This window comes from Nicotiana tomentosiformis, chromosome 4, assembly GCF_000390325.3.
Source record: "Nicotiana tomentosiformis chromosome 4, ASM39032v3, whole genome shotgun sequence".
NCBI lineage: Eukaryota > Viridiplantae > Streptophyta > Magnoliopsida > Solanales > Solanaceae > Nicotiana > Nicotiana tomentosiformis.
In genome coordinates, this window is record NC_090815.1 from 59,511,674 (window position 1) to 59,537,368 (window position 25,695).

At 38.4% G+C, this 25,695-nt stretch overlaps 3 protein-coding genes across 3 annotated transcripts; all 3 read left to right on the forward strand.

The window, feature by feature from the left end:
• Window positions 1–2,075: 2,075 nt before the first annotated feature.
• Window positions 2,076–3,748, forward strand: LOC104118798 (uncharacterized). The gene has a single exon (XM_033652186.2). The coding sequence runs from the start codon at window positions 2,171–2,173 to the stop codon at window positions 3,464–3,466; it is 1,296 nt and encodes a 431-aa protein (XP_033508077.1). The 5' UTR covers window positions 2,076–2,170; the 3' UTR covers window positions 3,467–3,748.
• Window positions 3,749–6,610: 2,862 nt separating this feature from the next.
• On the forward strand, window positions 6,611–8,113 carry LOC104118793 (uncharacterized). The gene is made up of 3 exons (XM_009630153.4): window positions 6,611–7,209; window positions 7,703–7,798; window positions 7,892–8,113. Exons 1-3 carry the CDS (start codon window positions 6,736–6,738, stop codon window positions 7,907–7,909), a joined length of 588 nt encoding a protein of 195 aa, XP_009628448.1. The 5' UTR covers window positions 6,611–6,735; the 3' UTR covers window positions 7,910–8,113.
• A 10,988-nt stretch (window positions 8,114–19,101) lies between these two features.
• On the forward strand, window positions 19,102–20,453 carry LOC104118797 (uncharacterized). Its single transcript, XM_009630156.1, has 3 exons — window positions 19,102–19,197; window positions 19,421–19,960; window positions 20,091–20,453. The coding sequence occupies exons 1-3, from the start codon at window positions 19,102–19,104 to the stop codon at window positions 20,451–20,453; spliced, it is 999 nt and encodes a 332-aa protein (XP_009628451.1).
• Window positions 20,454–25,695: the final 5,242 nt, after the last annotated feature.

Genomic DNA, 25,695 nt, shown 5'->3' on the forward strand with positions numbered 1-25,695 from the left:
TACTCGAAAAACGGATATAGTTGAATTTGTACGTAGTTCTAAGGATACATGGTATAACTTGGCACAAATCAGAACGTAAGTAGAAATATATTGAGTATTGACTGTATGGAGAATGAAATACAAACCAAACTGAGTGAAAAACAGTTTATGAACCAGCAAGACGAATCAATATACAAAACCCACAAAAGGATAATCTCTATATGAATATCAATATGTTTTTCTCTGTGAATATCAATAATATGAGAGTGTATGAATGCCTTAATGTTGGATGTCTTTACAAAAATAATAGCTATCCTTCTTATAGTGGAGGAATCCTACTTTAAATATAATTAAAAATACATAGTGGGGATCCTATGATAGATTAGCTTTTCCCTAATTCCCACAGAGATTCTCTCCCTTAGTGCGGCTGTAACGACTCTTGTCTCTTGGCTCGATCTTGGTCGGATTTGGTATTGGTCGATTTCCAGATTTAGAGCTCGATATTAACTCGAGCTCGATATTGACTCGAGCTCGATATTGACTCGGGGCTCGGTATCGAATCGGGCTTGATATTGATCGGTCTCTGGCTCTTAAGCTCGATGACACCGCTTCACTTCATAGTTCGATTTGGACCCGAGCTCGGTAATGACTTCGAGCTCGGTATTTGATCGGTCCCAAAAATTTGAGCTTGATAACCTGGATTCAGATCTCATCTCGATATTATGAAAATGACTTTCAGTTCATTATGTTCCAATCTTGACTAATCATACGAAAATCGAAATCGGTTTTGACCGTATGTAATACTGTAAGAATATAAATTAAGGTATAGGAAGCAAGAAAATCTCTTATTCATGAAGCGTTTGAGTCCTTCGAAGCAATAACATTGGTGGTCGCTGATTTGGACACCGAATCAGAATTGGAAGTCCACCACCAATGGCTCCGAATTTTCCTTGTTGATTTTGTCTTGTCTTATATTTTGGGTGGAGTACAGTTTTGTCCGGCGTAGAGGAGAGATTTGAGGACGGGACGTCTATTTTATCTTGAGCTTTGATTTGAGGCAACTATTGGCATGTCCAGTAAAAGAACCGAAGCAACTTTTGAAGCAACAGTTGTTTCTTCTTTAATACCGTTTTTTTAAATGCAATAAATGAATGAAAAGGAAGAAGGTAAAAATGTCAAAAATAGGAGATAAAAGATAAATATAATTGTTGAATATAAAAAGGTGCCACATCACCTTGCCAACGACCCTCCTTTATATTTATATATAGATATATAGATATAGATTCTATGCTTGTTTATAGAATGTCTAAAAAAAAACGTAGAGTCTCGTTGCCATTTGACAAATTTAATAACAAGGTCATTACGTTACTATTTTAATTGTAGGATTCTGTAAACCATATAAATTAAGAACTTTATGATGAAAATAACCTTATTGAAGTAAAATTTTCTTAAGGCCAAACCTAACAGAACTTCTAAAGAAAACAGAAGTAAAAAAAGAAAATTTCACTTGAAAAAAAGAACTACAGTATCAAAGGAACAAATTATAGCTGAAATTGCCCTAAATTAGCAACCGTATACCGTGTTCACACAAATTATTAAATTATTTAGTCAAACTTTAAATAGTTTTCAAGAACTGAATGTCTTTAATAGTCCCCTTAAAATAGGCTATTTGTGCACTCCGTCCGTGTGTTTTCAATGTAGCCTGAAGTGTACAAATAGCCCCTTTTGAGGCTACTGTTAATTTTTTATTCTTATTTTAAATTTTTATAAATATAATTTATGCGCTTCTGAATCATAAGAAAAGGAGAATTTATGCTATTATTTTTGGTTAACTTTAGAACTTACACTACCATTTTCGGTCAATTTTAGATCATTTTGAATTAAGTAGTATAACGTTTGATTTACATTTTCAGTAGTTCTTCTACATCAGGGAAGCTTGGTTTACTCTAACAGTCTAACTTATTCTATGATGGAGGAAAAAAAAAAAGAAGGGGGTTTGGGTAGGGTGGGGATAAAAAAAACTTTTACTTCCACTTGTGAAGCGATATTATAATTTGCAAAAGTTTTTATTTTTAAAAAGAATAATATACATAGTCTTTAAACGAAACCCACCGAGTCTGCTTGACCTAAAAACCCTAAACCCAGCATCGTCTCCTCTCCAGTCCTCTTCATCCTCACCCCGAAAACCCCAATGGAGTCTCCACCACCCTCCGCCGCCAAGGTCGGCCGTGCCACCATAGAGAAGGCAGTGAGCGCCCTCCTCAAATGGAAAGAATCCCAGTCCAAAATCCAGAAAGCCCAACTGCTCCCACAAGACGACTTCATCTACCTCAACCTCACTCTCAAGAAAATCCCACCAAAGCCTCGTACCAACGCTTTCAGAATCCCTTTCCCTAACCCTATTCACGATCCTTCCTCCTCCGAGCTCTGCCTCATCATCGACGACAGACCCAATTCCAAACTCACTTCGGACGCCGCGAAAAAGATCATCAAATCCCAAAACATACCCATCAGTAAAGTCATTAAGCTCTCGAAGCTTAAAACTAACTACAAACCCTTTGAGGCAAAAAGAAAGCTTTGTGATTCTTACGACCTTTTCTTGGTCGATAGGAGGATTGTCCATTTGCTTCCTAATCTTTTAGGGAAGCAATTTTTCAAGAAAAAGAAGCTGCCTTTGCCATTGGATTTGACACACAAGAATTGGAAGGAGCAAGTGGAGAGGGCTTGTGGGTCCGGGTTGTTTTACTTGAGGACTGGGACTTGTTGTGTGATGAGGGTTGGTAAGGGTTCAATGGAGAGTGAGCAGATTGTGGAAAATGTGTTGGAAGCAATAAAGGGTGTTGTTCAGGTGGTTCCCAAGAAATGGGACGGTGTGAGGAGCTTGCACTTGAGGCTTTCTGATTCTCTTGCATTGCCTTTGTATCAAGCTTTGCCTGATATCAAGCTCAAGATTGAGGGGTTTAAGGAGAAACAAGCCGAAGAAGAAGTGAGTGGTGGTTTGGTTGAGGTTAAGGAGAGTGAAAAGAAAGCTGATCAGGGGTCAGGGAATAAGAAGGGGAAGAAGAATAAAGGGAGGATTCATGAAGTTAGGTATATGGACTTTGACACTGGTGTAGATGAATTGGAGAGTGATGATGATGATGATAATGATGATGTTGGTAATATCGCAGAAAATGTTGGCAATGATGCTGAAGAGGACAACAGTGATGAAGATATCGAGGATGATGGAGTTGAGAAAGAAAAGAAGAGGAAAACTGAGAAGGATGCTGAGAAGAAAGCCAAAAAGTTGAAAAATGCTGAGAAGCGTGGTGATGTTCTGAGTGAGTTGAATGGAGAGAAGAAGGCCAAGAAGTTGATAAGTGCTGAGAAACAGAAGAAGAGTAAATTGTCTTTGAAAGATGGAAAGAAGAATAAGAAGACTAGTGAGGTTGGGAAAAAACTGAAAGATGGGCCGGCAAAGAGTAAGAGAAGCAAGATAAGAGCATAAGAATAATCAATTAGGAGTTTTTCTGATACCACACTCCTACTAACCTGGAGTATTCAACAGGGCATCACCTAAGCTTCAGCTGATTCCTTCTATCCTGAAGTCTTCAGCAGGCATTGCCCTCAGACTCTTTCTTGGGTCTCCTGTTTTACTTTTGGTATTTATTTTGTTATCAACTTTGATTTTGAAGGAATCCGTAGTTCAAATACCGACCTGCTGTGAGGAGCTGTCTCTTCTATGTTAATCAAAGATATGTTATTTTATTTAAAGCTCTAATCTTTTTCACTTCTAGTCTTTAATGATGTTTAGAATCGGGGCATGCTTTTCTGTGTTCTAATTGTCTTTCTTGATGCGAGTATCATGTCAATATTGAATTTGATATTTATAATGACTTTCAATTTCATATTCAGGGATGAAGAGCTGTAATCCATTTTGACTGTTTTTTGCAACTAGCTTGTTAGTAGTTTTACAACCTTTAGCGGTTGAGTAATGTAGCAGACAGATTGTCCCCCCTTCAGCATATGCTGTTAAAAATGTCACTTTATATAGCAAAGAGGGAGATTCTACTCTATATTGGTTCTTGTAAGAGGATGCTATTTAATTTCGAGCGGTTGTTGGAAGTTGACATTTGACTGCCTGGTGAAATGTTAAATAACTAGTGATGTACTTATACATTATTAGCATGAATTTTTTGTCCGATTTTAACATTTTATTATTGTATTATTTTCCTCCACACGGAGCAAACATGGATTTGAGGCATAGTAGTTCTATATGGAGCAAACATGGGAGTGCTAGAGAATATAGGTCTTTGTGAATAATGCTGCCATGTTATGATTAACTGCAGAAATAGGATTAAAAATGTCTGCTCGTGGTACTGCCTTGACAAGTTTAGCGATGCTGGGTTTGCTTTGCTAAATGTAGGTAAAGTGTGGGCTATGAAGTATTGACAACATTAGGGTTGGTAAGTTTGAGAAATCGATGAAATAACGTCTGTATCTAATCCATTTAGTAGTTCCCAAATCATCATAGAATCATTTTTGATATGTTGGGGAAATCCCCGTACACAAGCAGTATACTAAAGACCTAGAAATATCATTTAGATATTGATGTCTTTTTCTCTTTGTGGATGCTTCATTAACCCTTTCTCTCTGTTTCGATCTTAATTTGTGATCATGATTCATGAATATTATGCTTCTCTTAGTAATTGAAACATATTTCTATACATCTTCTTGTAAGATAATATTTCATTGATGTAGAAGGGGAGCATCCCATATACAATAGCAGTAGACCAACAGTCGTCAATCTCATACGAATTCTCTACATGATTCTCAGACAAAATAACCTTTTCTGCATTTTCTTATGCCATCTCTTTCTTTTAATGACAGAAACTTCTCTCTGTGCACGTATTTTCTTAAGCACTGAGCTAACCGAGAACATGACCCTTGATAGGAGGGTGTGGAGGTTGAGAATTAGGGTAGAAGGTTAGTAGGCAGTCGAGTGTTTCCCCTTGTCTTTCTTGTTTCAGTATTATTACCACATATCTTGTATTGTATTATTTGTTATCAGTGCTTCTTTCATCTTGTATTTTGCTATCTTAGTCTCAGTTTTCTAAATATCTTGTACTGTTATTACTTGCTATCGGTGCTTCTTTCATCTTTTCTTTAGCTGAATTTCTATCAGAAACAGCCTCTCTGCCCGTCCAGGGTAAGGGTAAGGCTACGTACATCTCACCCTGCCCAAACCCCACTTGTGGGAATACATAGGGTCGTGGTCGTGGTCGTGGTTGTTGTTGTTGTTGTTGTTGTTGTTGTTGTTGTTGTTGTTGTTGTTGTATCAGTTGCTCAAAAGATCCTTCTTCATATTGGTTACCAATTGAAGGTGAACGAAGGCATCTAATTCCGATTCCAAAACCATGTCTGACTGCATCTATTGAACTCGATTTCTCTGGGCTAATTTTATTTTATATATTGCCGACCTAGATAGCTTTGCATTCTTTGTATGTAGATAGTTGTTTTGGCAAGCAAAAGTCAATGAATTGGTATTCACGATCTGTAGGTCGCTCTCATGTGCAATGATCCTTTTTTTTCCCTTTACGATCAAATCTTTACATCTGGTTTCAACTCAAAAGTGGGTGGCCTATAATTTGCCCTACATTGAATTGGCCTGGTATAAACACCCTGGTAGGCATTTGTGACTTGCATTCTGGAGCCTATTTTGCATCCTGCATTTCTGAATGACCTGCTTGGAATAGTTTTGAAAGGACCTCTAAAGTAGAAAGGAACTTCCGTTACAAAGTAGTGTTTGAATCCAGTTGGTACCTTTTTCTCTTTGTCCAAATAGCTTGCAGTGAGGCTTAATCAGTTGAGCAACATATAACTTGGTGCTTGCCCCTAGGGCTTTGATTAACGAACTGCTCCAGTTGGCCCTTAGGAATTTTTTGGTTACAAATAAAGAGAACACTTGATGTTTGTGAATTGTGACGAGGATGCTGCAATTAAGATGCTCTTGAAGCATTAAAATTTTGCATTATCCTTGGTCTTAGGAATGACGCTGTTGACATGATGTGCATGATAACAATGATTAGGCAACTGCTGCTCTTGCTTTGGTGTAATTAGTTTGTGCTTCCGGAATGCAGAGCAGATCAAGTGAAAGATTTGCCAGTGTGCAGGGCTGGATTATCCTACTGCTAGCTGTTACAGCCCAGGCCGTCTCCCATCTCCGGGTTGTCATTTAGGCCTACATACAACAATAATTATTATTTGCCTCAACCCTGACTATATGAATCCTCATTGATCCATCATTAACATATACTTTTCGCCTCTAAATAGCCAGACTGGCCCCAAGACGACCACGACCGCGTTTCTCCGACCAGCACTAATTTAACCTTTAAACAATTAGACGTGCAGACCTCATTTTTTGACTTGGCATTCATCTTTTTTATTTTGATCCTCCATGACATTCTCATCCTCCTTTTTTTAAACAACTATTACCTACTACTATTATTGTATCTTGGTAATCTGTGTATCACTAACTTATGATCACGTTTTGCTCATTACTCTGTCGACAACTAATCCCACTGTTAGTAACATGTTTATGGTCATCCACCTAAACCTAAAAAGTTAATACTATTATTACTAATTTTGTATTTTAGTAATATCTGCGTCTACACTAAGTCATGATCCTATATCAAGACACTTTGTTCACAACTTTCTTGGGAACTAAAATCATAAGCCAACAAAGAGAAATATTTAGGGAAAGATTTCTGCTAGAACATGGATGAATCTGAGAAACTCTCCAACCAAGAGGAAAGCCAGAATTTGGAAACCACCACCAACGAGGAGACTCCTGCTGATGCTACTGCCGCCGGTGGCGAACAGAGTTCAGACTTGTTGAAACAAGAATTGGACAGTCTAGAAAAAATGGTGGTGGAAAAGCTGAATTCTGATGAAACCAAGGCTACCATTGAATCAGCAGTAGTTAACCCTGTGGTATCATTGGCGCAAGGCTTCACACAATCTGCAAAGGGCTTGGTTAATAAAGTAGAGGGCAAGATTGAGACATGGTCCTCTTTACTACACAAGAAGCAGACAAATGGAACTGAGGAAACTGATTCATTGCCTACTTCAGATGGACATGTTGGAGAGTCATCAGCAGCAGACACAGAGAAATATGTCAAAGTTCCAGAGCCAAAAATCTATCCGAATAATGGGGATCATGAGCAAACTCCTACAAGCACTGAGAATCAGGTAATGCGTTCATTAAATATTTCAATATATTGTGAAAACTCACAAAATTTCAATAAATATTATAGTAGATCTGAACTCATAATTTTAAAAATTCAATGCTAAGAACCTTAAAGGTCGAACCTATCAAGTTTGAATTCTGGATCCACCTTTGCGTCTAACTAGTTGAAATTGAAGATAAAGGCAGATCCAAAATTTAATCTTTGATGGGTTCAATATATAATTTCGTACCATTAAATTCAGTGCAATCTTGAAATTAATGAATTCATAATTTAATATCTGTTATGTTTTAGTAAGTTCAATTTAATCCGGCAACCGAGCTCTATCTGCCTCTAACTGAAGAAACTTAAGGGGAAATGGGTTTTTTCAAGCTTAATACCACTTATCATTTGGTGTTGTTTTCTGTTGCGTAGAAACTACAGCTTAGTATTATTTCCTGATAAAATTCGGCATACTAATGAATTTACAATTTTTCCTTTTACTGTCACTTTTACAGTCACTTGTTGGAGTGACCCCTCAGACTAAGACTTCATGGATGAACTGTTGTGGTTTACTTGAACTTCTTGTGAGAAAATCAGATCAATATTTATCGGTAATTGACATTTGATGAAACTTATGTTTTCCCTTATCATTTCTTTGTTTCTAAACATATTATAAATTGTAATAAGCTATTGTTGCATTACAGGACAAAAAGTGTTGCTAAGCAGATTGTGTTGGTTCGTGATGGGGAGTGTGCAGAATATTGCAGAGTGATCTTAGACTAGAAAATTTATGTTCTTTTTCAACTAATGTAATAAAGTTATGAAAATTAATGTGCTTGTGAGAGGGCTTTGTTTCTTCATTTTCTGTTTCACGTGTATCTTCCTTAAAATATCGATCCAAGAATGACTATTCTGAGTTTTGAGTATGATTTGCTAATTCTGCCTTCAATAGTTACTATTTCTGATGGACCAAAGATATACTTGTCTAACCGTACTTTACAAGAGCCAAAATCTAATATGGGGATTTTTTTACATGGTTCTCCCTTTCTAAAAACTATTCTCATAAATAAGTAGTAATCTTTGTTTATTCCAAAAATAACAATTTTTTAAAATATTTTTAGCAGCTTCACTTGGGTAACTCCATTAATTAAGGAATCCCTCTACATCAATACACTTTTTACTATATTTTCTTTTTCCTCTCTTGATAATTGGCTATAAATGTATATTTGTAGTGTATTACTTGCCTTACATTTTGGTGTTTTAATAATAATATGTGCGACGTTTGAGCTTAATTGTGTCGTTTTTATGTGTAGGATCGTTGAAAGATGAAAATGAGTGAAGATTGCATGCAAGGATGTCAAAAATACACAAAAAGAACACGGAAAGGCAAAAATCGGACAAGTCCTGGAACCAGGCGCCAGGCCATGCGACGCTGGCTCCAGGCGAGCTAGACCGCGCGTTAGAACAGGCCTCGCGAGCTCTGGGGCGCGCTACAAGCCAGGCCTCACGAGCTCTGGGGCCTGGACCTTTCCTAGTTCGTGCATTAAATGTTTCCCACTTGATTTTGGATTTGGGGACTCCGACCCTAGCCTATAAATATCACTTAAATGTGATTAGTGAAGGGTTGGTCAATCTTGAAGGCGGCAAAGGCATAGAAACACAAACGGAGCACGAAATTCATCGATTCTTCCATCTTTCATATAGTATTCATAGCTTCTATGTTTAAAAACAATACTTTGATTGTTGTTATGAACATGCGTGGTTAAGAACCTCATTATTCTGGGGTTATGAGTTGTATTTGACTATTGATGTTTTAAAGTTGATTATTTTGCTTGAATTATCATATTAATTTGTTTATTCAATCTTGCACTTAATTATTCTATTGCGTAGTTAACAGTAGAATACTATTTACGAATTTATAGTTGAACTCGAAAGTGGGAACTATAGATTGCATATAAGATTGACTAGAGTAAGTTATTGAATCTAGGCATCGGAGAATAGATTCACGATTAGGATAGACATATTCTAGTTGCCTTACTTGGTTGTTTTCGCAGGAAATATACATGCATTCTTGTTAATTATAATTCTATAGACATATAGTATTAGGTTGGCTTGAATAGACGAGCAAAGCGCTGAAAGAACTTGGCGAGCATAATAAACCATATTAACCAACAAATTAGATAAATCAAGTAATTAAATCAACCGAAAAAACGCAATAGGAGAGACATTAATCTCGTAACCCCGAAATATTTTCATCTCATTGAATTCTTTCTAAGTGTTTGCGTATTTGCTTTGCATCCTTGCATTCTTGATTGTTTAGTAATTTCGTAGTAATATTTAGTAGTAAAAATCACAATAATCTTCTTCACAACCACTTGAGCAATAAACTTATAAGTAGTTTAGATTGGACGAGAGTTAATCATAAATCCTCGCGGGATAATACTTTCTCATCACTTTATTACTTTTCGATCGCGTATACTTGCGTGTGCATTTGGACCCAACAAGTTTTTTGGCTCCATTTTCTGGGATTTAGAAATTAGCTATTTGTCTGAAATAAGCTTTTATTTGTTTTTTGTTAGAGTTTTAACTTGTTTTACTGTTTCTGACTCTACAGTTGTTCATCTAGAATGCTAAGAAGAAGTAACAGTTTAAACAATCTTCCTCCTCCTGATCCGGAACCAGAAAGACTTTTTCACAAGTTAAGGAGGGAGGCGGAAGCAAGAGCAAGAACTGCAGAGTTCGGCATCATAGTCCAACCACAATCAATCGAGATGGTAGAGAATAATGAGAGACCGGTGATTAAAGCCTCAAGGCCTAGTGTCGCAAACATGACTCAGGCTATCGTGATGCCTGACATGACTGGTCACCTCGAGCTAAAATAGTACACGGTGCAGCTAATTCAATCCACAAGGCAATTTGTAGGTTTGTCGGGTGAAGATTCGCAAAGGCACATACATATTTTTTTTGGAGATTACGCATACATACAACTATTCGAACGTCTCCAAGGACTATGTGAGACTGACCTTGTTTCCCTTTTCTCCATTCGGGAAGCAAAGGAATGGTTGAACAAAGAGCCAACAAACTCAATTCGCACATGTCACGACCCAAAAATCCCGCTTTAGGCATCATGATGGCACCTAGTCTCAAAGACTAGGTAAGCCGATTACTTACAAAAATTAAGCCAGTTAACAATGATATTTTAAAATAAAGTTTAATATAAAGCCCGAAATAAAGGTGGAATAATTCTATGCGGCAATAATCACAACAACCTCCCAAGACTAGGTAATACAGAGTCACGAACTCTAGAGGAATACATGAAAATATCTCAAAATCGAAATATAATACTGTTCGGATAACAAACTGACAATACAATAAAAAGGGAAAGGACTCCAAGGGACTGCGACGACCAATAAGCTCTACCTTGAATCCTCGTGATCAAGAACCTAACTCTGCCTAAGTCCGATATCTCCAATACCTAGATCTGCACAAAAATATACAGAAGTGTAGTATGAATACACCACGGTCGGTACCCAGTAAGTATTAAGACTAACTTCGGTGGAGTAGTGACGAGGTACAAGTCAAGACACCTACTAGTCAAAATAACCTGTGCAGTATAGAAGTATAAAGCTAATAATGAAAGCAAGAATCAACATGTGATATAAACAGTAAAGTAATAAGAATATTGTTAAAGTACCAGTGAAACAAAATAAGGAAAACAAATAACAACCAATTAGTTAAGCCATTCTAACACAAGTCTCACAACGAAATTACTCCGAGATATCTCATCTAATAATCACAAGTCACGAGTGCCAAATTACGAATCATACGCTCACGACACCTCGTGCCCGTATTTTCAATCACCACCGCATGGACAACTCACGTGCCAATATCTCAATCCGCCTGCTATGGTCACAGGCTCACAATCACAATCCGCCCGACGTTGTCACATGCTCGATATCATAATCCGCCCTGTATGGACACATGCTCAGTATCACAATGGAAGTAGATAATACAAGAATACATGGGCATGATCAATGAATGTCAAGTTTTATACTCCTGAATTGGCATAAGTGGCATGCTACGGTGTATGCTTGTGTGAGTGTACTATCACAGTCCAAGTCAATAAGTAATATCAAGGACATCGAGTAGCTCATTAAAAGCAACACAACAAGTCACGTAAGGTGCATGGCATACACAAGGAAAATCACACCATCACACGAATATCATCAACATAATCCCCCCAGGCCATCACATATCATCCCTGACATATTTACCCTTATCTCTCCGTACAGATAACATCATAATAGCCTCCCTTATAGCTCCGCCCAGACATTTAACATAATAGACACCCATATCACTCTGATAGCCACCCGTATCATTCCGATAGCCACCCATATCATTCCACCCTGACATTTATACAATTGCTACCCGTATCGATCCGCACAATCATTAACAGTAAGATGCCACCCTTATGCTCCACATAACAACAATCAATCCACACAACAAATTCACATGTGCTAACATCACAACAACACGACATATCGACTCGTACCACAAGTGCCCATAGGCCACAACCTCTTAACAATAACAATACTAATATCACCACATCACATAACCCACGGCTCAAACACGATGTGTACAAAATATCAATAACAACAATATGAACGGGGAAAGTAACTCAACAATGAACAATACCCCATTAAACAATAACATCAACTAAAACAGATTAATGACTGTCAATTCAACTTCAATTAATAGCAAACTCAATAATGAAGGTATTTTCATGAAATGAAAACTTTGAATTCTAGTGTGTGAAATAAGCTAACAATGAATGAGAAGGTATGACTAGCAACTACGTCTAAATGCATGAGAATAATCCGACAATGAAAGGATATCATGTAACAACTAATTCAATTAAGAATAACTCAATAATTAAGGAGGTCACATTATAATAAAAGAGGTAACAACTTCAAATAAAGCATATAAGAGTAAACTTGACAAGTAAAGGATATGACATGTGCTAACAACTTCAAATAAAGTATATAAGAGTAAACATGACAAATAAGAGATACAACCTGCACTAACAATTTCAAATAAAACACATGAAAGAAGCCTAAGCATCTAAACCGGTCAATTTCCACATATAAGCCCGAGTACGCACTCGTCAACTCGCGTACACATCTTTAACATAATTCAAATAACACAATAAATCCAAATATTAAGGAGTAGTTCCCCCACACAAAGTCAGGCAAGTTACTTATCTCAAAGAAACAAATTCAATAATCTAAAATGACTTTCTTGTGTGAAACAACCTTCGGATGGCTCGAATCTAGCCGAAATAACTTAATATCATAAATAAAAATCACAGGAAACAATTTCTGATAATAAAGCTTCGATTTTTAATGAAAACCAAAAAGTCAACCTAGGGCCCGCACCTCGAAACCCGACACAACTCACAAAATTCGAACACCCATTCTGATACGCGTCAAACTATACCAAAATTATTCAATTCCGATATTAGATCGGCCTTCAAATCATCATTTTACATTTTGGAAAGTTTTTTCAAAAACCCTCAATTTCTCCAATTCAAATCACTAATTAAATGATAAAAAAAAGATGGAATCATGAAATATAACCAAATCCGAGTCAAGAACTCTTACCCCAACCCAACACGTGAAAATTCCCTCCAAAATCGCCAAAACCGAGCTATCTAGCTCAAAAATCGATAAAATAACAAAAGCCCTCGAAATAGATTAAATATAAGTCTACCCACGTCTTCCTCTTCGCTATCGCGGAACACGCTTCCCGATCGCGAAGCACAAAAATATAAGCTGCCAAAAATCTCTTCGCGAACGCGTGATCTCAGTCGCGAATGCGACTCACAGTCACCAGCAATCTTCGCGAACGCGTTATCTCCCTCGCGAACGCGGAGAGCAAAACCCCTGATGACCCTTTCCAGTTTCTTATACGCTATCGCGTAACATCGCTCGCGAACGCGATGCTAACAACCTTCCCAGCTTCGCGAACGCGGTCGCCTCTTCATGACCGCGAAGAACAAAATGCCTAATTCCACCATAACTCTATGCGAATGCGGAGGAACAGACACGAACGCGAATAAGAAGACACCGTATGACAGAACAACAATCCAAAATGGGAGGAAATGGCCCGTAGCCCATCCGTAACACACCTGAGGCCCCCGAAGCCCCGTCCAAACATACCAACAAGTTCTATAACATAACGCAGACCTGCTCGAGGCCTCAAATCACATAAAACAACATCAAAACCAAGAATCGCACATCGATTCAAGTCTAATGAACTAATGAACTTCTAACTTCCAAAACTAATGCCGAAACATATTAAACCAATTCCGAATGAGCTCAAATTTTGCATGCAAGTCCCAAATGACACAACGAAGCTATACCAACTCACATAATTACAATCCAAACCCGACATCAACAAAGTCAACTCCTGGACAAACCTCTCAACCTTCCAAACCTTCAAATTTCCAACTTTCGCCAAAATGCATTAAATCAACCTACGGACCTCCAAATCCAAATTCGGACATACGTCTAAGTCCAAAATTACCATACGAAGCTATTGGAGTCATCAAAACACCATTCCAGAAATTTCGCTCAACTCTTACCACTTAAGTTTCTAAAATAAGAATTATTCTTCTAAATCAATCCCGAATCATCCGAAAATCGAACATGAACACACACGCAAGTCATAATACATAATTCGAAGCTACTCGAGACCTTAAGCCACTAAACATGACGTTATTCTCAAAATGACCAGTCGGGTCGTTACATTCCCCCCTCTTAAACAAGCGTTCGTCCTCGAACATGACAAGAACAGTTTCGAAGTCATGAAATCACTGAATGAGCTCACCATACATATACTTGCCGGTGATCTCACGTCACCCCAATCCACATAAGCTCGACAACACCATCTCTACTGAAGATTATTCTTTCCACCCACACCGTTAAGCCGTAGAACCGAAAATTTTCATCATCCGATCATTTTCCAAAGACCCGATTCCCACATAAACACACTGTATCAACATTAACTAGCTGCCACAACTCATGCATACACCTACAAGGTGTGACCACCCGACGTAATACATTGCCCATATGCCCATAACAACATATATGACCACAATAGCTGCCCATAATCAAATCTCGCACCGGCAAAAAACCTCATATCAGATAAAACCTTGTCCCAAACCTTCACAACATTGACAATGATGCAAGAAACATGAAGATCTCATAACCACTCACCCAAATCAACAAGTCACACCCAATGCCACCTGGGCACATACATCACAAGCTAAACCTAATAAGCACCACGCGTATATGACTGAATATGGAAAGAGAAACACATGAGAGAACTATCAAATAAGTACGACAGGCACAACTCCCTATCAGTACCATACTACGAATCCATTCCACAAGGGAGAATCAAAACATATGAACTAATCACAAGGATCTCATCCTAATATAACTCCACCATGGCACGTAGCCCGGTCCAAACATATCAATCCACACAAAAATATGAGGATTCCATCCTCAGCTCTGAATCACAAGTAAAATACATATCACACCTACCGAAACCTTCCACTAACTCATTTCGTGAAATAATATTTCAACACGTAATGGACTTCCCATACCGGTAGGGCACCTAAATCACAAATCGTAACCAAACCATCCAGAAATCACATCAAAATCCACCGTAATGAGTAACCAAAAGTTCATTATAGTCTTATAGATCTCAATAGGGATTAAACCAAAACGATAGACACGGGCTACCACTAAAGAGTCTCTCAACAGTAGGGGTGTTCGTCGGTCGGTACGGTATTTAGATATTTCGGTTCGGTATTTTTGGTATTCGATTTCTTAAAATGCTATACCAATACCGTACCTAATTAAATTCGGTATGGTTTGGTTTTTCTCTTTTCGGTTTTGGTTTATCCGGTTCGGTAACTTCGGTTTATTCGGTTTGAATACTAACTAGTACGTAGAGTCATAGACTATAATATTCTTAATTAACGTACTCAAAAGTACAAAACTAAAAACGTTTGTTGATAAAACTTTTGTCCAAAACCAGAAAATATCAATCCAGAGAGAAAAAACTATACATAAAGGATAAATTTGATCATTAGAAATGTCTTGTCACTTGTTTAGAGTTAACTGATGAACTTAGAGAACAAAGGAAAGCAAAATTTTAGATTTTTTTATATTTATGTTATAATTAATAATATGTGTATTGTGAAATATAATATATATTTCGATACAATATCGGTATTTCGGTATTTTATTTTAAAATACCAAATACCATACCTAATACCAATTTTTTTTAAAAAATTAAACTAAATACCATATCGAATACCAAAATATCGAATACCAAATACCAAAATTTTTGGTTTCGGTACGGTAATTTGGTATTTACCAAATTATGCACAACCCTACTCAACAGAGGTAAACACATAAGCAGAGTACAAGAATCATGAAACACACCCATATATGAAGCAAGATAGGAGGATTCACTCCGATAAACAAGACCGAATAGAAATAAGACTGATGCTCCTCTATGACAAATCAGAACCATACCTATAATGACACTATTTGGTGTAGCAGCCTCAGCCCTACCATGCAAAGTATATCAATGGGCCAGGCCTCCCTTTCTTGGGTGCCCTCTAATCGCCTGTTCTCCACCCCTAGCTGGTTGTGCAGGTGGAGTAGCAACTGGAATGGAGCCTATAGCCTGAGTGCTCTGATGAAATCCACCTCCCCCGAGTCTGGGACAATCTCTCATGATGTGTCTAGTATCGCCACACTCATAACAACCCCTCTGCGGGCATGGCTGTTGGTACTGAGTCTTTGCCTGATAACTGGAATAACCGATGTAGGAACCCTGTGCAGGTAGTGCACTAAATGATAACTGCCCCATATGAGTATCCTGAGGTCCCTAACTAACTGGAGCACCACGAGTAGTCTGAAGTGCAGACTGAACTGGCCGATTGCCCGAGCCTCCGCCGTGATGGGTCATAGCTGAAGAGTAGAATCCACTAAATCCTCCAAAAGCTCGAGACCTCTTGGCCTCCTTATCCTCCCTCTCCTCACCCCAAATACGCTCTAACCTCTTAGCAATCTCCACAACCTACTGAAATGGAGTATCAGTCTCCAACTCTCGAGCCATGCTGAATCTAAGACCATAACTGAGCCCCTCGATAAATCTGCGAACTCGCTCTCTGACTGTAGGAACCAAAGTGGTTCATGGAGGGATAACTCACTGAATCTGATGGCATACTCCGACACCGTCATGGTGCCCTGACGCAGCAGCTCGAACTTTGTGCACCATGCATTCCAGAGGGCCTGTGGAACAATCTCCATCAAAAACATCTCAGAAAACTGAGTCCAAGTGAGTGGTGCTGCATCAGCTAGCCTACCCTCCTCATGGTCATACCACTACTGATACGCTGCTCCCGACAGTTGAAATGTAGTAAAATCAACTCCGCTCACCTCTACAATACCCATGGTGCGGAGAATACGATGACACTTTTCTAGAAAACCCGGCGAATCCTCCATAGCTGTGCCACTGAAAGTAGGTGGACCATACTTCTTGAACCTTTCAAACCTCTTCTTCTCCTCCTCTGATGCCCCTGACCTGACCTCAGGCTGAGCCGTAATAACATGGTATCGGTATCATACCCGGAGTATGACCAACATGAGCCTGTTGCTCTGGAGTACAGGCGGCAGGAGTCTGAGCTCCTCCCCCAATCTATGAAGTAGCTGGTGCAATGGAGATCAATCCCATCTGGTATCAACAAGCTCCTCCGGTGCCTCTCCCCCAACCGGAGCTACTGGTGGCTCCTCAACTGCTACTCTAGCAGGTGCTCTATCTGCGACACCTGTCCCTCTTCATCCTCTACCCCGGCCCTGGCCTCTCACGGCTCTAGCAGAGGGCGCAAGTGTAAGCTCGGCTGATCAAGTAGCATGTGTCCTCATCATCTGTGAGAGAATACAGATACAAAGGCTCAAACTTCGAAATCAACAAATCTGCACGACAGGAATGAAAGAAGAGGAATTTTCCTAATAGTTTCGTAGCCTCTCGAAGATAAGTACACACATCTCCGTACCGATCCGTAAGACTCTACTAAACTTGCTCGTGTCTTGTAGAACCTGTGAACCTAGAGCTATGATACCAACTTGTCACGACCCAAAAATCCCGCCTTAGGTATCGTGATAGCACCTAGTCTCTAAGACTAGGTAAACCGATTACTTACAATAATTAAGTCAGTTTAACAATGATATTTTAAAACAAAGTTTAATATAAAAACCGAAATAAAGGTGGAATAAGCCTACGCGGCAATAATCACAACAACCTCCCAAGACTAGGTAATACAGAGTCACGAACTCTAGCAGAATACATGGAAATATCTCAAAATCAAAATACAATACAGTTCGGATAACAAACTGACAGTACAAAAAAAGGGAAAGGACTCCAAGGGACTGCGACGACCAAGAAGCTCTACCTTGAATCCTCGCGATCAAGAAGCTAACTCTGCCCGAGTCCGATATCTCCAATTCCTAGATCTGCACAAAAATGTGCAGAAGTGTATGAGTACACCACAGTCAGTATCTAATAAGTATCAAAACTAACCTCGGTGGAGTAGTGACGAGGTATAAATAAGGACACCTACTAGTCAAAATAACATGTGCAGTATAGAAGTATAAAGCTAATAATGAAAGCAGGAATCAGTAAATGGCAACAAGAATAAACATGTGATATAAACAGTAAAGTAATAAGAACACCGTTAAAGTACCAGTGAAACCCAATAAGGTCTCACAACAAAATTACTAAGAGATATCTCATCTTATAATCACAAGTCACGAGTCCCAAATCACGAATAATATGCTCACGTTACCTCATGCTCACATTTTCAATCACCACCTCACGGACAACTCACGTGCCAATATCTCAATCCGCCCGCTATGGTCACAGGCTCACAATCACAATCCGCCCGACGTGGTCACATGCTCGATATCATAATCCGCCCTGTATGGACACATGCTCAGTATCACAATGGAAGTAGATAATACAATATCAATAAAGTCAATTCCCGGTCAAACGTCTCAACCTTCCAAACCTTTAACTTTCCAACTTTTGCCAAAATATATCAAATCAACCTATGGACCTCCAAATCCAAATCCGGACATACGCCTAAATTTAAAATCACCATACAAAGTTATTGGAATTATCAAAGCACCATTCCAGATTCGTCTACATAAAAGTCAAACTCCGATTAACTGTTATCACTTAAGCTTCTAAAACAAGAATCATTCTTTCAAATCAATCTCAAATCATCCGAAAACCGAACTTGACCACTCACACAAGTCATCATACATAATTAGAAGCTTCTCGAGACCTTAAGTCACCGAACAGGACACTAATTCTCAAAACGATTGGTCGGGTCATTACACATGGGATGATCTAGCCTGAAAATTCCTAATCAAATTCTTTCCCAAAAGAAAACAAAGTCATTGAGAATCCAAATTCTAAGGTTTCGACAAAAAGGAGAGAGACTCTGCGTCAAGCCAGGGAGAGATATAAAAAGCTACTTAGAGATTGACGGCATCACTGTCAAACTAATGAAGTGTTGGTTCATACTTTTATGGATGGGTTGGACAAGACCTCCAAATTGAATCTAGACTCAGCTTGTGGAGGTAGTTGCATGCAAAAGCCATACGATGAGATTCAGACTCTACTGAACAACTTCACTGCAAATGATCATAATTGGCAAGGTGAGGGTGAACCACCAAGAATGATAAAACAAAGAGCAGCATGTACAATTGAGCTTGATGATTTCTCAGCCATGAGAGCATATATAGCAAAGTTAGCCAATTAGGTGAATAAGATGACGATACAACAAGCACATCAGATGCAGTATGTGCAGCAGATGAATGCAGTTTGTGAAATTTATGGAGATGGTCACACGAGTGACCAATGTAAGGTGAATCCAGAATTTATTTATTATGTGGGCTAGCAGGGTATAGGTCCAATGAACCAAAATGCACAATATGGGAACACTTATAATCCAAAATGCACAATATGGGAACACTTATAATCCCAACTGGAAGAATCACCTGAACTTCTCATGGGATGGAAATCAGGCTACTCAAAATCAATACAGACCCCAAGGACACTACAATCAGCCCCAAAATCTACCATAATAGGTAGAAGAAAGCACCAATGATATGTTGAAAAAGCTGCTAATTGAACACCAGCAGCTAAGGACTGATTTTCAAAAATTAGCAAGGCAAATTGGGCAGTTGGTTGCACAACAAAATATCCAACCTGCTGGGGCCCTCCCAAGTGATACTGAGAAGAATCCCACTGAACAAGTGCAAGCAATTGATATAAGAAGTGAGAAAACATTGGAAGAGGTGCCACCTAAAAAGTATGTGCCTAAAGAAGTTTTTGAAAGATTGGTACCTCAACCGGAGGTAGAAGCTAAAACGAAAGATGATGAACACATGCAAGAGATAGAGGTAGGGCCACCACCACCTTTTCCTCAAAGGTTGCAAAAATTGAAAGATGCTTCCAAGTATAAAATGTTTTTAGATATCTTGAGCCAGTTGCGTGTGAATCTACCTTTGGTGGAAGTGCTGCAAGAAGTTCCTAAATATTCCAAGTACTTGAGAGACATTATGGCAAATAAAAGAAGGTTGATAGAGTTTGAAACGATTGCACTTACTGAGGAGTGCAGTGCTAAAGTATAGAGTAAGATCTCTCCTAAGTTGAAGGATCCCGATTGTTTTACAATTCCCTTGGCGATTGAAAAATATGAGATTGGTAGAGCCTTGTGAAATTTGGGGGAAAGTATTAATTTGATGCTACTGTTAGTGTTCAAGCAGCTTGGGGGCTTCCAGGACTACTACTATAACTCTACAGCTAGCAGATCAGTCATTAGCAGTGCCTGAAGATATTATTGAAGATGTGCTGGTGCGAGTGGGGAAATTCATCTTTCCCACTGATTTCATTATTCTTGACTACATGGCTGATGAGGAAGTTCAAATTATTTTGGGGCAACCATTATTGGCCACTAGAGGGGCACTGGTTAATGTGAGGGAAGGTAATCTCAAGATGAGAGTGCATGATGAAGCAGTAACATTTAATGTGTACAAGGCACTTAACCTTCCCAAGCATTATGAGGGCTTGTGCATGATTTTAGTAGTTGTAAGAACTTTAAATACAATAACGCTTTAACTTTTAAGAACATCCTAATCTTCATGATCACTCAACACATCGCTACAAAACCATATATAACATGACATGTTGATTTAAGCATATCTATATAATCACTAGCACATATCAAAGTGAATTGGCGGGGTATTTGTTTTTGTATCCTTGTATTTTTTGTCTCAAAATCTTTTCAACTACCTCAATAAGTTGGTATTTCTGGCTAGTGACATTCACAATATATACGTATACCTTTTGGCCTTTCTATGGTTCTACTCAAAAGCTATCCAATCTCTTCCCTTACTCTTCTAGAGACATATGTGATTTTGGAGGTAAAGGTTCAATAATATTTAATTAAGAACAAATGGGATTCATCATGTAATGTGGGTGCCAAAGAAAAGGTCTACAGACTCAAAAAGGGTTAACTACATATAATATTAGCACTGGTAGGCAAATAGGCTAAATGATCAATCAAGGAAACGCCTATATCACTTCCTAAACTTACAAGACTTAATCATTTCGCTTTGACTCATACACATGGCAAGTTCTAGACTAGAAAGGAACGACATAGAGTACAATCACATATCTCACCTCACACAATGAACATGACTTACTCAGGACGACTCATACCCGACTGTTAAGTTAAAGAAACTAAGCACAATCATCGTAAAATTCAACCACATAGGAAGCATATAACAAGAGTCAACAGATGATCCCAAGAGTCAAAATAAAGTCACATATATTCTCAAGGTATATAATCACAAGAATCACGAAGAAAGTACTCAACGCAAATGCTCCACCTCTAAGCCCTGATATAAAACATGTCAAAAAGCATAGATACTCAAGTTCTCCCAATTCCATTATCAGTTTAAAAAGAAGAAAGAAAATATTTTTGTATTTTTCTTTAGACTTTAAACCCTAAAAAAACCCAAGAGGGATTATTTTTAACTAATTATTTTTTTCTTCTATTTTCATTTTTTTAAAATTATTTTCCAAGTAAGCTAGCATAACTAAAATAACACAGAGAATATTGTAGACAGTCTCCCACGCCACATTTAAAATTGTGCATTGCTCTCAAAGGCTGAAGCATTAGTAGCTCGCAGGGTACTCAGACTTCTCCTTGACATGGTCCCTTGTGCGGGTACCCCACACTTAGTTCCAACTATCTGGCTTGCTTTTGCTTCCTTCCAATGACGTTTCTTCCCGTGCTCCTAGAAAATAAAAAATGACACTATAAAAAAATATAATAAATATAATTAAAAAATCAAAAATAGAAGAAAGTAGTAAAGTTGGGTTGCTTCCGAACAAGCGCCTAATTTAACGTTGTGGCATGGTATAAACCACTTTTTGCCTCCAACTCGAGCTTCTAAATTGAACCCCTAATTTGGCTTCAAGTTTTTGGTTATGCTCCAAGCGTGGTGGAACAAATCTAACTGGCCTAAGGAAATAATGTAGTATTCTGTACTTCTTGGCCTTTACATGAGGTGTGTAATCCTGACTTTCTGGCAATTTTTTTTCCAGAATGTAGGTACCTTGTTCCTCATTCCTTGACTTCTCAATTGGCTTGGATGTGTCACAATATAAAATCCATCTAGTCGTGATAGCACCTAACCTAACCCGCTAGGTAAGCCAAATAACATTCAATACAACTCAAATGAGAATAATAAGAGTCAATGAGTAAAGTAACCGAACTTCTATACAAAATCCTAAGGATTGGTAGTACAAGTCATGAGCCACAAAGACTTAGATTTACAAAGTTGATATGACAATAAATACAACATCTGTTTGGAATGTTCATAAACAGATTACGAATCTAAAGTTACCAAGGACAAGTGACAGCTATATTCGGAAGCAGGTACATCTTCAATGCCAGCTCCCACTATACACAGCAGCATCAGCACCAAGACCTGCACGCAAGGTGCAGAAGAGTAGTATGAGTACAGCCGATCCCATGTACTTAATAAGTAACAAACTTAACCTCGGGTAGAAAGCAATGACGAGCTCGGAAAATGGTCAGAGTCCAACACCAATAGCCAATAAAAATTCATAACAATATAATAACGACAGTAAAAGTAAATAACTTAAGAGATATTATGCTCAACTCGTTCATAATTAAGGGAAAAGTAGACATGCTTTTCAAGTATAACAGTCAAAGTCCAAATCTCACCACTGAAAATCAATTTCACACCAATTTATCAAAAGAATTGTGTTTTTCCATTTCCCAACATCAGATGACACTTTTTGTTTACCAATTATCATGAGAAAAGTGCATCTCTATGCCTACATGTCAATATACATGTCAAGTCATCAAATGTCATATACCGTCTAGCATGAGAAAAATACATCTCTATGCCTATATGTCAAATATACATGTCAAGTCATTAAATGTCATATTACTGTCTAGCATGAGGAAAATACATCTCTATGCCTACATGTCAAATATATATGTCAACTCAATATCATCACAGTAAAACCATCAAGATAACCACACTTAGCATGCTCACGGTGCCTGGCACAAGGCCCTCACCATCAAACACATCAAAACTTAGCATTGTATGGGTGCCTGGCATAAATGCTCCTCACTAAAGCACGTATATAATCACTGCTGCACCCACTGCTGGTATGTCAGACTCTGGAGGGGAAAATCATACCCAAGCGCTAATCATAATCACATATCCCAATAATAGGGCCTGGTACACGAATCGGCCCAAATCAGTAACACTTAGCCCAATATGAGCTTGGCGTACGCATCACCTCAAAATCAATACCAAATCGGCTCTATGGCCCAAGCTCAGTCATCAACCGCCCAAGTCTTAGTTAACCACATCTCACAGTACTCAATTCAACAATGTTACACATATGAGGCATCAACAACATATGAGGAATCAAATAAGAAAGTACTGAAACAGAGATATCATAAACAGACATAGCATCATGACTGAGAGTATGTGTACAATTAAGGCAAATAGCTCAGAACCAACAAGAATAGCACTATCATGTCTCAAACAAATAGCACATAGTCTAGACATGATTTCTAACATGAATCAGAACTCAAACAATCATACAGGTTTAGAGTACACAAATATAACAAGGCATGAAAGCAAATAAGTCCCATAATAGTCTAAAAGCCATCTCAAATCATGAATACTCCGGTGCACGCACACACACGCATCACCTAGCGTGTGCGTCACCCTAATACATCTCATATAACATAGTTCCAGGGTTAAGTATCCTCAAATCCAAGTTTAGATATGTTACTTACCTCGAACAAGTCAGATAAAATACCGAGCAAGCCAAACAATACTCTAAAAATTCCATCCCGTATGAATCAATCTTCGAACGGCTCGAAACTAACCAAAAGCAACTCAAAAATATCAAATAATGCCATAGGAAACAAACCCAAGCATAAAGGTCAAATCTTTAATCAAATACTCAAAGTCAACCAAAAGGTCAACCCAGACCCACACCTCAGAACCTGACAATATTCAACAATTCCGACAACCCATTCGAATACGAGTCCAACCATACTAATGTTACTCAAATCCAACTCCGAATCGATGTTCAAAACCCAATTATTCACTTTAGAAAAGTTTAAACAAAATCTCCAAATTCTTTATAACAAAACAAGGATTAATTCACAAATTAACTAGTGTAATCATGTTAAAATACAAAAATTGAGGTTAGATACTGATCCCCATGAAATGACGAGAAGAACGCTGCAAAAAATCACCTCAATTGGAGCTCTAGAACTCAAGATATGCTCAAAATACCAAAAAGAACATAGTCCGATTTTTTTAATACACAAAGGTTCTGCTTTTGCGCCCAAAAAGCCGCACCTGCGGTTTTTCAGCTGTCATTTCCGCTTTTGCGGACCACTTTTCACACCTGTGGGGTCGCAGATGCGGATCCCACTTCGCATCTGCCAAGCACCAGTACCGGCTATCTTCTCCGATACTAAAATGGGCATAACTCCATACGATGTCCAAATTCGACGATTCGTTTTGCTAAGGCTACGTAACTACGATACAGATCTAATGATTCAATCAGAACAGAATTTAGAGCTCATTTTCTTAATGTGATACCATTTATGCTTGAAGAAATGATGTTGAAATATCAAATACGAGTGCATCACAACCCCAAACCTATTCGAAACTCACCCGAGTCCCCGGGGAGCCCATCCGAACATACTAATAAGTCTCAAAACATAATACAGAACTTCATGAGGCCTCAAATCCCAGATAACAATATCAAAACCACGAATCACACCTCAAATCAAGCTTAGTGAACTATTTCAAATTTCCAAATTCCAAACCTACGACAAACACGTCTAAATAACTCGGAATCACCTCAAATTTTACACAAAAGTTTCAAATGACATAAAGAACCTATTCCAACTCCCGGAACAACAATATGAACCCGATAACATCAAAGTTGACATTTTGAAGGTTTGGAAAGTTTATAAACTTTCCAAACCTTCAAAATGCCAACTTTCGCCATATAGTGCCAAAACCTTCTAGAAGCATCCAAATACAAATCTGGGCATACACCCAGATCCAAAATCACCATCCGGACCTAACAGAATCATAAAAACTCTGATCCGAGGTCAAATACACAAAAGTCAAACTTGGTCAAATCTTCCAACTTAAAGCTTCCAAATTGAGAATCATTCTTTCAAATCGATCCCGAACCACTCGAAAACCAAAACCGATGATACACATAAGTCATAATACATCACATGAAGCTACTAAAGACTTTAAACCATCGAAGTGAATGCAAATTCTCAAAATGACCGTCGAGTCGTTACATTCTCCCCCACTTAAACATACGTTCGTCCTCGAACGTGCCAAGAGTCGTTCCAAAGCCATCGAATTGCTGTATAAACTCATCACACACATACTCATGGGTGATCACACGTCACCCCAATCCATATAAGTCTGACAACACAACCTAACTACAGATCCTTACTCCAGCCTTAGTCCCAAACCTTAGAACCCAATCCCAACATCCGAAATTCATTATAAGACCCGATTTTTGCATCTATACATTGTATAAGTCTAAACAAGATGTATAATGCCATAACCATAACCCAAGATATAATCACATGATATACCACGTAACTCAGATGCTCATAGTAATAACTTCCGACCAAATAGTTTCTCAATAACAAACCTGGTACCAGTAACAAACCTCATATCAAATAAAACCTTCTCCTAAACCTTAGTACACTGCCAATGATGAAAGAAACATGTAGAAACTCATAACCACTCAT